Source organism: Nelumbo nucifera, chromosome 3, assembly GCF_055504915.1.
Source record: "Nelumbo nucifera cultivar China Antique chromosome 3, China Antique-T2T, whole genome shotgun sequence".
In the NCBI taxonomy this organism is placed as follows: domain Eukaryota; kingdom Viridiplantae; phylum Streptophyta; class Magnoliopsida; order Proteales; family Nelumbonaceae; genus Nelumbo; species Nelumbo nucifera.
In genome coordinates, this window is record NC_142651.1 from 106,401,899 (window position 1) to 106,416,500 (window position 14,602).

General features: G+C 37.0%; 1 protein-coding gene across 5 annotated transcripts; it reads left to right on the forward strand.

Annotated features, from left to right (window-relative positions):
* The first annotated feature begins 1,821 nt into the window (after positions 1 to 1,821).
* LOC104598794 (uncharacterized) lies at positions 1,822 to 6,223 on the forward strand. Of its 5 annotated transcripts, XR_016083465.1 has the most exons (3): positions 1,825 to 1,991; positions 2,495 to 3,423; positions 5,920 to 6,223. XR_016083465.1 is itself a non-coding variant. In XM_010261015.3 (2 exons), exon 2 carries the CDS (start codon positions 2,583 to 2,585, stop codon positions 3,369 to 3,371), a length of 789 nt encoding a protein of 262 aa, XP_010259317.1. In that variant the 5' UTR covers positions 1,822 to 1,991; positions 2,495 to 2,582; the 3' UTR covers positions 3,372 to 3,649. The 5 variants fall into 5 exon arrangements, 4 of the variants coding, with proteins under 4 accessions (XP_010259317.1, XP_010259318.1, XP_010259319.1 ...); XM_010261015.3 differs by lacking the exon at positions 5,920 to 6,223 and having other exon boundaries at positions 1,822 to 1,991; positions 2,495 to 3,649; XM_010261016.3 differs by lacking the exons at positions 1,825 to 1,991; positions 5,920 to 6,223 and adding an exon at positions 2,033 to 2,209 and having other exon boundaries at positions 2,495 to 3,649.
* The last annotated feature ends 8,379 nt before the right edge of the window (positions 6,224 to 14,602 follow it).

Genomic DNA, 14,602 nt, shown 5'->3' on the forward strand with positions numbered 1-14,602 from the left:
TTTACATTGGTTCTTGATTTACATTGCTTTTAAATGCTGCTTTAGGCCTTTAGTAAATACATTCACTAAGAAGAGGGAAAGGCATTTTTTTATCGATTGAGTTTTATTTTAACATTTAAATAATTATGGAGGGAAAATTTAACATTTTATTTTTTTAGTTAACATTTGCTGATATTGTAATATAATATATAAACAATAAAGATTGATGATATAATTATGGGTAAATTTCTTAAACTACCCTTATGGTTTAGCTAATTGATTAATTCTACCCTTACTGTTTATATATTGTCTTAGAGTACCCCTATGTTTTCTGATAATTGTCTAAAACCTCTCCCATTGTTAACTTTCTGTCATATTCTGTCATGTATTCGATACTTTTTCAAAAATTCTGACTATACCCTTTCGGCCTTTTTACCGTTTTTGTAGTGATTTTTTGGAGAAAGTCTCCCTACCCGGAGTTAATGATGCTCTTCATCTCTCCCTCTTTGCAACTGCTTCTGAGTTTGTTTTCCGTTCCCAAATCGTTGAAAACTATTGGGAAAGATGTCAAGAAAAGGCGAAAAATCCGATTACGTCCTCAACTCCGAATGCCAAAATGGACAAGAAGAAACATGTCTTTCGCTCTTCTAGAGTAGGCTTGCAGTTCCCTGTTGGCTGTATCCATCGTCTCCTGAAGTCTAGGCCGGGTTGCAGCTAATGGAAGAATAGGGGCAATAATCTTGGAGTATCTTACTGTAGAAGTCTTGGAACTGGAATTGGCAGGCAATGCCAGCAAGGATCTGAAGGTTAAACGTATTACACCAAGGCATTTGCAGCTTGCAATTTGAGGGGGTGAAGAACTTGATATACTGATCAAAGGAACTATAGCTGGTGGAGGTGTGATTCCTCACATCCACAAGTCCTTGATCAAAACATCCTCCAAAGACTACATTTGCAGATCGACTGAACTCCTTTTCGGCTGTTGAGGCTTTTCAATCCTGAGAACCATTCACGACTGACCCTCCCATGTATAAGTGTAATACGAGTTGTACTTCCTAATCAGAAATAAACACATCAACCATCCTTCGTACACGGGCTTAGAGCTTACAATCACAATAGCTCCATACATAAGCTACGATACCACCTTTTCAGCCTCGTCCAATGATTAAATTAGACAGCATGATCTGCAGCTGCAGCTGATGATTCTGTATACCTCCCAATCAGCATTGCAACTGATGATTCAGAAGTTTTATAAACAGATTAGAAACAAGATCGATTGATAGGGCAGCAAAGGAGGAAGAGGACGAAGAGGCAGCGAGGGATTTCTGACGGCGATCTTGATGGAGGAAACTTGTTCCTAGTTCCTTGACGCAAAGATTCCAACGTCACTACCCAAAATCAATAACCCTCTTCAGCTGCTTCAAATTCTCTGCATCTCCAATACATTCTAGGTAATTATAAATAAAAAGAAAAACAGAGCCGCTAAAAGGTAACAAAGGCCACCCATCTCACAAGAGGATATATTCCTATTTGATAAATCTTAAGATAGTATATGGCCTTGGGAATTAACTCTCATAGATAAGGATATTGAGTTGCCATAGTACGAACTGTCCCCTAATGCGGAATAGAGTCTATTCAATGGCAACGATTCCATTTTTTGCCTGCATGAATGTTGAGTTGCAGCCATGATTTCGTCAATTGATACTGTGAAACTATAATAAATTGAGGGTTGAAAATTTAACTAAAATAACGGATAAAATATCTTTTTACGTTAATGGTAAAAAGTAAGGTAGAATTAGTCAATTAACTAAACCAAAATTCCACAAGGATAGCTTACCATTAAGGATAAATAAAACGCAAAAAAATTCCAATCGAAGAAGTGTGTGTGGGTCTGTCCTCACTCTAAGATCTACCGACATAATCGCATGCCATTGCCAGTGTTTGTTCGGTTGTTCCAAGAGGTGTCCGTCGGTGCCCTCCACACCAAGAGGGTTTCGCTCTCGCTGTCGCAGGTACGTATTTGAACCTTATTCCACGCTTCTCCAGGGATTCCACATTTGTTTCATTTATAGAGTTCATTAATGCCTACTAACGTGTTGAAAAACCCTAATATGCTCGAAACCTTTTTCGATTACGAAAGCAGCTGCACCCTTTATCGTTTAATGAGTTTTTAGCCTAAGATCTTGCTTGAAATTATGGTTTTTATGCACTGAAGGTCGAGTGGAACAAGGTTTTTATTGATATCTGTTTGACCTTAGCGTTTTTGCCTTTGCAAAACTTAGCGTTTCTTTTGGAAGATAGGGTTAGATAATATGGCTTTATTCAAGGACCTTGATCATCCTTCCGACTTTGATTCGTTAGTATGTGAAGGGTGTAGGTTTTAGAACGTGGATTTTCCTTCCTCCACATTGTGATTTTTATTTCTTTTGCTGACGGATTCTCTTGGTCTTTTGAATGGATAGCTAAGATTTTGTTATTTTTAATCGGTAATAAAAGGCTTCGGTTTGAATTGCAGAGTTTTTGAAGGATTCGGGATTGCAAATTCTTGTTTTGCCGGGGCTGGGAAATCTGCTTATTCTGATTTGCCTTTTCTGAGGTAGAAAATGTCTAGTAAGAAAGAAGAGAAAGCTCAGGTGGCAGCTGAGAGAATCAAGGCTGCCGCTTTGACTGCTGCAAAGGGTCTTAGCCGTGCTCAGGCCGAACGAGCGGCTGCAGCTGCAGCCCGGAATATAAATGCTTATGGACAGAAGGAGGAAGGACCAAGCCGTTGGCAGGAAAGGAAAGAAGCCAAGCGTCAGATGTATCTAATGAGTACAGAGAAGGCAGTGAAATTGGGTGAAAGGAAAGACCTTAAACCCTCGGTTTCTTCCATGGGTGGAACATCTTCCCAGTGCCAGAAGTGTTTCCAGACTGGTCACTGGACGTATGAGTGCAAGAATGAACGGGTTTACATCTCAAGACCCTCTCGGACGCAGCAACTTAAAAACCCTAAACTGAAGATGAAGCTATCAGTCTCTTACGAATTGGATAACCCTGATATTCAGAAGGTCCAGAAGGGTGAAAAGAGTAGCAAGAAAAGTAAGAGGAAGCATCGATCTGATTCTGACTCGGAAAGTGAGGATAGCGAGGCTTCTGTTTTTGAAACCGACAGTGGGTCATCATCAGTGACAGAGTCAGATTATTCTTCTGATGAGAGCAGTTCGAGTTACAGTTCATCATCAGATTCAGAGGATGAGCGAAAGAGAAGGAGAAGGACGAAGAAACAGAAGAAGAGAAGGCACAAAAAGTATAGCTCATCATCTGATTCCTCCGACTCAGACTCAGCATCTGACTCTGATTCTGATTATAAGAGTAGCAGAAGGAAGAGTAGAAGGCACAGCAGAAGGCGCTAAGTGAAAGTTGAAACAGCCACAGATGAAATAAGATGCAATGTGATGAACTATGGTAATAAAGTTAACCTTATAGCGTACTTGTGTTTATGGCTTATATCTTTACTTGCTGTTCGTGCTTCCTTGTCATATGGTTCATATCTAACAGCAAGGGCCTTGAACAGGATGTGCTTGCTCATGAAGCTTTCTAAGTTAAGCATGTCCTGGTTGTTTTGCCAATGTGTACTGAATGTAACGGATGAGAAATACCATTGAGGATTGTATTGCATTTTGTTCTCTGTGCATTTTCTGGATTTTGATTTTTCTTGGCCATGTAAATAGGGCAGTGATGCTGTCTGTGATTGACAGTTGCTAAGTCAGACATTTACCTGATATAAAGAATATGATATGTTTCTAGGATTGTTATAATTATTTGTTTTGATAAAGATTCAAGTAGTCAACAATATGAATCTTAATGGGATTTGGATTTTGGATTATAGTATTATAAAACTATAGTATTGTTATACCTATAGTATTATAGGTGAATGAATTACCTCAGTATGCTGAAGAATGAGAAGGGAGAATGGATGAAAGTAGATGAGATAGCAACTGAGTTTAAAGAAATGAAAATTAGCAATGATATAGGGATGACAACAGATTTTAATGAATTAACACAGCTGAAGATAAGTCAGGTTGAAGAAGAAGATAGAATGGAGATGGATTTCATTCCAGCGTCCATGAAAACCCTAGAGTTAGTTCCATCACAGTAGCTCCCTCTCATGCCCTGCTGTGACTGGAACTTGATTGTTGCCATCTTTTGAGCTTCCCTTACAAATCATCCCTCAGCGTCCATAAAAAACACTAGATTTACTTCCATCTTTTGACAGAGCCTCCAGACGCCCTCGGGGAGAGAAGTTTGGGACCTTTGGGTGCGTGCAAAGATAAAATACAAACTTATTATTAGAATGGCATTAATAAGATAAAATGCAAACGTATTATTAGAATGACATTAATAATGGGTATTGGGTAATCCTTTATTCTTAATGAAATTTGTAATTCTTTTTTACTTTTAATGAAATATACTGTCAACTTGAAAAAAAAAAAACAACAAACAAAACTGCAGCCAAGCCATCAAGGAGACAGAATATTTTGATCTCCCATGTAGCAGGAGATCCAGACCCGTTAGCAAATGGATTTGACGTGGTACACAATAAATTAGCTTTTGAATTGTTAAAACATAGGAAACAAAAATTGGGTGGCAGGGTGTTAGCATTTATTTATTTATTTTTTTTTTGTGGGTGGGGGGTGGGGGGTGGGGGTTGGTTTGAAAGACAGTAATCTGCTTTGAACTGCATCTCTCATCTCTCATCTGCAATGGAATTATTTTATTTTAGTCTTGCATATCACCTGAAATTTTCAGCTGTGATTATGTTGGTTCTGTGAAGAGCTCGCTATGAAGGGCTTGAACTGCATCTCTCATCTCTTTTCCAATATTTTTTTCTCATTTAAGATTTGGCTACATGGCTGGATATGGTAATTCAATTATTTATTCAGTGGGACCTGTTGAATCCCAATTTAGATTACTCCCCCTGATTTGATAAAATCAATATTGAAAATTGGAATTATCCATATACACATTTATTAAAACTGGCTGGTGAATCAAATTACTGTGTACTTACCCATCTTAAAGGTAAGATGGTTACTGGTTAGTGTAGTGCGAAATCCGGACTCCATTACCTTGAACTCCATCTCTCTGGCCTTTTTTTAATTGCAGTTGTGAATTGCGATGGCTTCATCTTATTTTCTCCAAATTCGTATTCTTTTACATGGGCAAACAGCATCTCTTTGAATCTTACCCTTCAAAATAAACCTCTTCTTACTCTCCATTTTCTACTTGTACCGTGAGTTCACAACTAAAGTGATGTTTTGTATCGTGGCTATTTATACTTGAAATGCTTACACATCACTGCCACCTAGGTGTTTTGAGTTTAAATGCAAATTTTCTGGTTGGTTGATACTGTTTCGAGTTAAAAGTCATAAAATGTCTTTTCAAGAAAGTGAGAAACATAAACGAGGGGGTGTTGAGGGGAAACATGGATGATGTTTCCTCCATCAGCTACCCATCTGAAGAAATAGTCCAATGACCTCTCTCTTGCCATGTGGCAGTGTGGAGATATATTTTGGTGCATTGCATTGTTTACTAGCAAGGATGGATGTGTATCATTTTTTTTTGTCAAAAGAAGAAGCAGCTTCATATATTACTATTGGCTAATAACCGTACAGTAGCAGATTGTCTTTGATCATAATTTATGATCATTTGGCCTTCGCATGCAGCATATGCAAGTATGTGAGCAGCTTTGTTATAGTTTCTATTTACATAAACAAGCAAAAAGAGTGGTGAGAGATGTGAGTTTGGCCCAGTGTATCTGCTCCATCCATTCTGTTGGTTTTCCTTTACTTACTAAGAGCTGTATCAGGTTTTCAGAGTCACTATATACAAAAAGATCCTGGTCTGTTAGGATAGAAGCTGCTTTAAAGTCCTGCTATTAACGCCTTTATTTCTGCTTCATAGCTTGTTGCAGCCCAGCAAGGTCTCCCTTCAGGAGTGATTTCTCCTGTATTTCGTTGGAAGATGAACCCTCTTCCCGCGTTCCCTGTTAAAGGATCAAAGGAGCTGTCAACCTGCAGTATATTGTTTATAGAGGTAATGCTAGGCGGTGTGTCTGTGTTCATGCTTCGTATCTGATTGAAGATGGGCTGCAAGTAATTATTTATATGATTCAAAAGATCTAGAGGTTCTATTAGGGTCTTTTCAAACACAAGCCTGTTGCGGGCTTTCCATATTAAGTATGGTGGAGCTCAAGTGTGAACTTGATGATGGTTGAGTTTAGCCAACCTGTGATGATTTCATGGGAAGGTTTATCTTTGATTTTATCTGGATTCAGTCCCGTTTGACTGTGCTACCAGATTGCACGAGCATATGGGCAGGTGAACAATAACTGATGCATGGTTTCTGCACTTTGCTTACAGAAAGAACAAGGAGCCATGCAGTACACTTGTCCTTTGTTAGGATTGCATCCCATAAAAAATCTCCACATGAAAATTTTATCCTTCATTTTATCATTGAATACTCCTAAATCCTACATCCAAAACAGAAGTTCTTTTGGTTACATGCTTATGGAGCAACTAGATCTGCATACAGATGGTAATCTGTGTGATAGTGAGCCAGTGATCAGAAAATATTTATTTTTAAATTTGATCATTAGATGCAAGATCATTGTGGGATGGTTTCACATCAGTATAAACATTTCAGCAATGTCAATACCATACCAAACACAATACTGTTCGTTTACCAAAAAAAACACACTACTGTTCAGAGCCAAACACAACCTAAGCTTTTCATTTAAACGTTTGACATAAATAGCGGCATTTCATTCAAGATTAGTCAGCAAAAGTACTAAATCTCATTCAAGATTCAGCATATCCGCTGGACTGCTCAGCTAACATACCAATTGAGCCACTACTAGGTCGAATTTAAATTATGTCACTGGATTTAAAAAGATCTGGAAAACAAATAAGATAAGTTTTCACACAAATATTGTTTGAAAAACTGAAGACCAATCAAGAAGCAAAAAAAGAAAGCATTTAATGCGGAGCAAGATCATCCGTGTCAGCCAGTATCCTATTGCTTTGGCACATGAAAACAATAATATTGCCTTTTTGGTTTTTCCTTGGATAGACATTGTCGAATAGAATGACACATGCACTAAAACAATTAGATTCGTTTCGAAAATCTTCTCAGCAGCAATCGCTGTGCATATTAGGGGATTTGCTACGTTGAGATCAGAGTTGGAGCTATTTTGATGTAGTTAAAACAGAAGCAAAATAAGAGAGAAGAATGAGATCAAGAAATAAAACACTAAATAAAAGAACAGTATTATTCATAGAACATGGGAGAGAGAGAGATTCTTTATATTGTAATGAAACTCAATCTCTAATTTGCTACTTTTATAAGAAAAAAACGCATAAATTTTGAGTCTCTTCTAAATTGGGCTTGACGTCACGTGGAATCTGCTACCCATACCTGTCCACAACCACAAGACATTACAGCTGTACATTAGGAACCTCTCTCATTCTTGTGAATTGCAAATCTGGATGCCTTCGGTATAAGAGTAGAGGCATGTGGAACCTCTCCCAGTCTCCAGATGGTTTCGCCTGTCCACTTTAAGCTCATTCACTCTTTTCTAGAATATCCAGGTCAGAGTGCTTTGGATGGTGAGCAGATATTGAGAATACAAACAATTGGTTGTTTCTAAGGGGATGTTCTTTTTTTGGATTTTGAGAGGGGGGAAAGTTGGTCAATGAGATTTTGGTTTTTATTGACCAAAAATCTCATACTCATTTTACAGATTTATGTGGGAACTAGGGAAAGTAAACTTTCCCGGGTAAGTGATACCCATCTCTTAGGTGGGTAAATAACTTTCCCACCTAGGGGGAAATTTGCTAACACTTGAATGGGACAAAAATGCCCCTTTTAATAAAGATTTTTTATGGCTAAAATGGTTATTACCTTGTTTACCTAGGAAATAAAAGAACATGGGTAAATGCACTTACCTGGATAAGTATTTCCCAGGAAAAATTTATCCAGGTAATTGCATTTACCCAGTTTAGTAACTTACCAAAAAATGAACGGGGCCTAAAGGCAAACTAGAGGTAAATGTTTCTAGAGAAGTTCATATGGAAACAGTTGAACCAATGTTTAGACACTCGAGAACCAGCTAAAGGCATTCTGCTAAAGGGAAACGAACACCCAATGCAACTCAATCTTTCAAGTTGCACCCAACTCGGGAGTCATTAGAAAACTCCTATTTTCAATGCTTGAACATGCAACGTAGTTTAATTTTCAGACCATGGGCTTGTCATCAATTGCTTAAGTATATGTTTGGCATCAATGCTGCAAATACAAAATGGTGTTGCTGATGTATAGGTTGGAAGCACCGTTTTTTGAGAAATTGGTGTCTTTTTCTTGTTTGGAATCGTTGCTGTCAGGTAGGATGTTTCCTGAAGCAACAATAACGCTTTCTGTTTGGTACCAATGCTCTAGGAAATGTTTTCAACACTGGTACCCATTATCCAGTGCCACACCCCTGCCACCTCACATCCCTATTGGCAACAATGAGCTGTAGCTTCAAGAAACACCAAATTTGGTGTTACTCCAAGCCATGCCTTCCCAATTTTCAAAGCACGGCTTGGAATACCATTTTTTATGAAAAAATGGTTCCAAACAAACACTCGTTTCTTAAACATTGTTTTTTCTGACATGGCACTGATGTGGTGCCGTTTTCTGGAGCAACGACAATGGTGCCAGACAGACGCTAAGATGTTCGTATTGCTTCCTTAATGCTTGCACATGTTTCCCACACGTTCCTCTCGCTATCATCCATTGATGATTTGATGGGTCAATTCTGAGCCCCAAATTCCTTGCCAAGTGATCAGAATAAAGACCTCTTTTTGGGTAATATTGTAATATTAAAACTTTCAAGTTTCAATGGTTGATTACTTTTGGAAAACTTTCCTAAAAAAATTACTTTTGGAAAACACTGATAAAAGGCATGATACATGGCTAATGTGGATGATAGGATTGAATAGGTAATCGATCCATTGGGCTTTCCTACTTGAACTCTTTGGTTGGCCATGTTACTTGTGTGGTAAGTTCTCATGATAGGATTGAATAGGCAATTTTTCTCATCCTTGACCGGGACCCGACTTCCCTGACCCAATGGGGTTGGGGATGGGATTGTTTTAGCAAGGCGAGAATAGGGACGAAGATTAATAGGAATTCTTAATCGGGGTCGGGATCGGGGATGGGGATTGAGGTCCTCGACCCTGATTATATATATATATATATATATATATATATATATATATATATATATATATATATATATATATATATATATATTTAAATGTTATTTATATAAAATGTATATTATTTATATTATATATATATATCAAAACATATTTAAAACATTATTTATAATTTTAAATTTTTATCTATTTTGAGTAAATTTATTTTTCATAAAAACTTATTTAAAAAAATTTCGGGGATGGGGATGGGGATTGAGGTCCCTGCCTTACCTCGACCCTGATTTTATATTTATATATATTTAAATGTTATTTATATTAAATGTATATTATTTATATTATATATATATATATCAAAACATATTTAAAACATTATTTATAATTTTAAAATTTTATCTATTTTAAGTAAATTTATTTTTCAAAAAAAAACTTATTTAAAAAAATTTTAGGGATTCAAGTCCCCACGAGGAACCCATTCCCGTCAAGGATCGAGGATAGAGGACAAATTTTATCCCCAACGGGGATTAGGGATGGGGATGAGGGTAAATTTCAGAATTGGAGGTGGGGACAGGCCCTGCCCTGTTGCCAATCCTACTTGATTCAACTAGTGAAGACTTTATATTCTTATTTAGCAATCATATTTCATGCCATTACTTGGTCTTAATGGTAAAATGTTGGGCTGACAAACATGGATGGCTCGTTCAGTGTTGATACATAATTAAATCCCACAATAACCACTTAGGGGAAAAAGGGGTCAGTGGGAAGTTATTAATGGTGCATAGCATCGAATACCAAAAAAAAGGGTAAATTTCTTAAATTACTCTTATGGTTTAGTTAATCGACTAAGTATACCCTTACTGTTTGAAAATTGATTATCGCTATCCTTACTATTTCTGACAATTGTCTAGCTCTACCCTTACCGTTAATTCTCCGTCAAAAACCATTTACACGTGACTTCACGTGTATGTACAATACCCAAAGTACCTTCTACATTCTCTCCGGGGGAAGTCCAATAAAGAACGGAGAAAGGAGAATTCTAACACCACCGCAGATGCGTTCTATCTTCAACCTTTTGCCAATGTGTTCTATTTTCAACATCACGTTCAAGAAAGTCTGAAAATTCCCTTGGCAGACCAAGTGGCTTATCTTGTTTTATATCAGAGAAATGATACCATGGAAGAGGCAAGCAAATCCTAGCGGCCTTCATAAAGTAGACCTTTTTGAGGAAGCCTTTTGGAGAAAAATCACGTCTAATGGTGCTCCTACATCAGACCCTATTCTTTGCACCCTCATATACTCACAGAGGCTTCCACTGGAACCATTCCTACCAAAGCCAAATAAGGAGGAGAGAGATTTCTTGCCACCGAGAGGAGAGAGGTTTCTTGCCGCCGCTACCTTGTTTTTTGTCTCAAGGTGGGAGATGATGAATAGTAATTTCTCTCTCTCCCACAACCTCCACTCTCCATGTTCCACCGTCCAGCAGTGGCGGTTGAGAACGAAAAGAACCATTCTTACCAAAGCCAAACAGGGAAGAGAGAGATTTCTTGTCGCTAAGAGGAGAGAGGTTTCTTGCCGCTGCTACTCTGTTTTTTCGTTTCAAGATGGGAGATCGATATGCCTATACGCTGTTAGGGGTATATCGAACGAATCGATACACATGTTTATTATTTTTTTTTTATTTTTTTGCAACCGGTTCAGGGGAGCCGGTTTAGATCTCCTCTACCCCTAAACCAGTTAGACCTCCGATACACCTACCGTATCGGAGGGGTTCCGAAACGATACATATAAGCTGATACGGAATGATACATGTCAATACTTTGAACCTTGGGTGGGAGACATTGAACAGTAACTTCTCTCTCCCACAACCTCCGCTCTCCATTGTTCCACCATCCACCAGTAGCGGCTGCGTCGTTGATAAGCACGATCATATCTGCTCTCTCTCTCTCTCCAGATCTAATGGTCACAGCTTGGAGGAGCGGCGACAAGAAATTAAGCTGCACCTTGAGACGTTGCTGTTTTCCCACAACAGTAAATTTTCTTTCCCACAACCTCCAGATCTAATGGTCGTTGCTGTCCAGATCTCAAGCTGCACCTTGAGAAGTCACTGCTCCACCTTGAGACGTTACTGTCCAGATCTGGAGGTTGTGGGAGCTTGATTACACTATCAAAGGTGGTCTCAACCTGCAACCATTAGATCTGTCGATGATGAACGGTTACTGTTCCAGATCTAATGGTCACAACTTTGATGAACAGTAACACTATTAAAACGGTCGCAGCTTCGGACAGTTTCTATGTTATTTCTCTCGCTGTAAGACAAGTGGCCAGCTACCTAAACAAGTTGAGACTCCCTGTTTTCTCCAGGTGGTCAGCTACCGAAACAAGTTGAGACTCCCTGTTTTCTCCCTATTTCGCTGATTGAGTGTTTGAAAGGATCAGAGGAGGGGAGGGCAACAGAGATCACAGAAGGGTAAAATGGACATTTGATTTTTTCGTCTATATTTAATGACTCTTGAAAGATTTAGACAATTGTTAGAAAGGGTAAGGGTAACAACAATCAATTTTTAAATAGTAAGGATATGCTTAATCAATTAGCTAAACTATAAGGGTAGTTTAAGAAATTTATCCAAAAAAATTGAGATCATTAGTTCAAGTAAGCCACTTTGTTGAAAGAATATCAAAAGTTAGGTCCATAAGGAAAAATCTATTCTATATCTGTATCTATCTATCTATCTATCTATCTATCTATCTATTTATCTATCTATCTATCTATATATATATATATATAAGTGGGAATGCATAGTGGAAATTTTTTTGGACTAAAATTATCCATATTTCATTGTTTGAGAAAGGGTATAAAAGTTATTTTATTGTAGTTTTAATGCCAACTTTAGTGGCTACTAAAATGCCTATATTTGTCTATTTAGTACATCTATAATTGTAATGGTTGAAAAATGTAACTTCAGTTATTACATTCCATTTCATTTAATCCCCTCTCATTAAGTCTTATAACTCATTAACTCCCATTCTCTCTTATTAAAGTTATTTTTCATTAATAAATGATACTAATTAGATTTATGCCAATATTTTTAACAATATAAACCTGTATATTTTAAAACTAACTCAATAACAAAACAATTCTTTAACAAAGTGGTGACTAAGAAATTCAACCATCCGAATCAAATTGATGAGCCTATATAGTCATAGTTAGTAATAAAATTTTTAAAATAGAAATAAATATAAAAAATTACAAAATGTAGAAAAATTTAGACACATTTATGATATTTTTATTAATGAAATTAAAAACAAATGTAATAAACAAGAATTATTTTTATTGATAATGAAAATTAAATACATAATTTAGAAATGAGCAAAAATGAAATTATTTTACTATTTGGAAAAGATCAATAGTTCAACTTTTGGGCCAAATTTATTAGCGTTTAGTACCATAAATAAATAAAAATTAATAAATATAAAAATGCATAAATTTTACAAAAGAACATTCAGGCACATGTATAATATCATATAATTATCATATTAAACAAGAAGTAAGTGTGACATATCAGAATAATTTTTACACATAAAATACAAAAAGAATTATAGAAAAAATTGAACACATCTGTAATGTTATATTTACACTACTATTAAAAGTGTGAATAAGATTATGGAACATTTCTTTTAACTAAAATACTCAATTTTGAATTTAGTCCCTATTTAATTGTGAAGTTTAAATTTTAAATTGAACTACTATTTAGGGGTGTCAATTGGACCAGATTTTGTCCAATCCGATCCAGTCCAACGTGAGCCCATTACAAATGGACCAAGTCCAATATAATCCAATAAATATTTTGGACCATTTTGGATTGGTCCAATTCAATGTCTGGACCGTCTAATCTCTTCAAATTCGTTTTAATTTAGATTGGTTTCAACCTAAATCTAGTCCATTGATATTCTTATCTTATATTAATTGACCAGATATTGACTTAATCCAATCCAGTCCAATATAAATTTATTATGGACGGACCAGGTCCAATCCAGTCTAATAAATATTTTGGACTGGATTGGTCCAATCCAATATGTCTTGTTGGTCCATCAAATTCGTCCAAATTGATTTTGGATTGGATGGGGTCCATTCCAAAATTGGTCCATTGACACTCATACTACTACTTTTCATTGTTCGGGTGATGCCTCAGTTGGCTGAAGTTGCTACATGATATACCTTTGTGGCCAATGACTTTGGACCATGTTGGCTTACGTCACCACAATCGCGTCACAGAGAGGCCTCACGAGGAAGCAAAGTTCCGCACAAACAAGGAGACATGGCCCACTGGAAGAGCGGGACCTCTCGAGAACCTCGGTGGGCAACCTCATCCCGACAACCCTACATACCTCATCCAACTACAACATGGGTGTTCAGTCTATATAAAGGCATCTCCCTCTCAATGTAAGCTCTCTAGGATTTAGCACACATTACTCTCCTTGGCTTTGACCAACTCTTTACCTACTTGGCCCAACAGATCTCTCTCTCTTCATTACTAACTTGAGCAATGAAGTGCCTACTCGGGGATAAATTCCTCAGGCCTTTGATTTTTTTCTGTGCTTGCAGACTATAGTGCATGGTCTTGGCCTCAGATCGAACAACAACATTCACCTCATTCGATTCTCTCTATTTAAATCTTACATTTCTTTGATAAATGAACAAAAAAAGATACACCAAAAAGATAAAACATTACAAAAAAAAATCTAGCCAAGTAGGTAGGCCTATCAATGATACTTGAAGTTTTATAACTCGATCCGATGATATTTGAACGAAATGTTTTATGTAATTAGATTTGGATCTTGCAATCTACAACTTATTAATAATAAAAATTAAAAATTAAAAAAAATATTAATATAATTTTTTTGATACATTATTACTATCATTATCATCATCTAGAATTCTCACGTGCAAAGCACGTGTATGTTTACTAGTATTTTAAAAGGTGTGGGAGATGTACCTCCACACAAGGTGCCCTCAAAATGCCTTGATGCGCATGCTGGAGCGTGGAGGCATTGATGCCTATGGGTAAGGGTGTTAATGGACCGGTTTTGGATTGGACCCTATCCAGTCCAAAATCAATTTGGATAGATTGGACAGACCAGCAAGACATATTAGATTGGAACAATCCGGTCCAAAATATTTATTAGATTGGATTAGACCTGGTCCGTCTGTAATACATTTATATTGGATTGGGTTGGATTAAGCCAATATTTGGTCAATTGATATAAGATAAGAATATAGGTGTCAATGGACCGAGTTTGGGTTGAAACCAATCTAAATCAAAGCGAATTTGAACAAATTGGATGGTCCAGACATTGAATTGGACCGGTCCAAAATATTCATTGGACTGGAT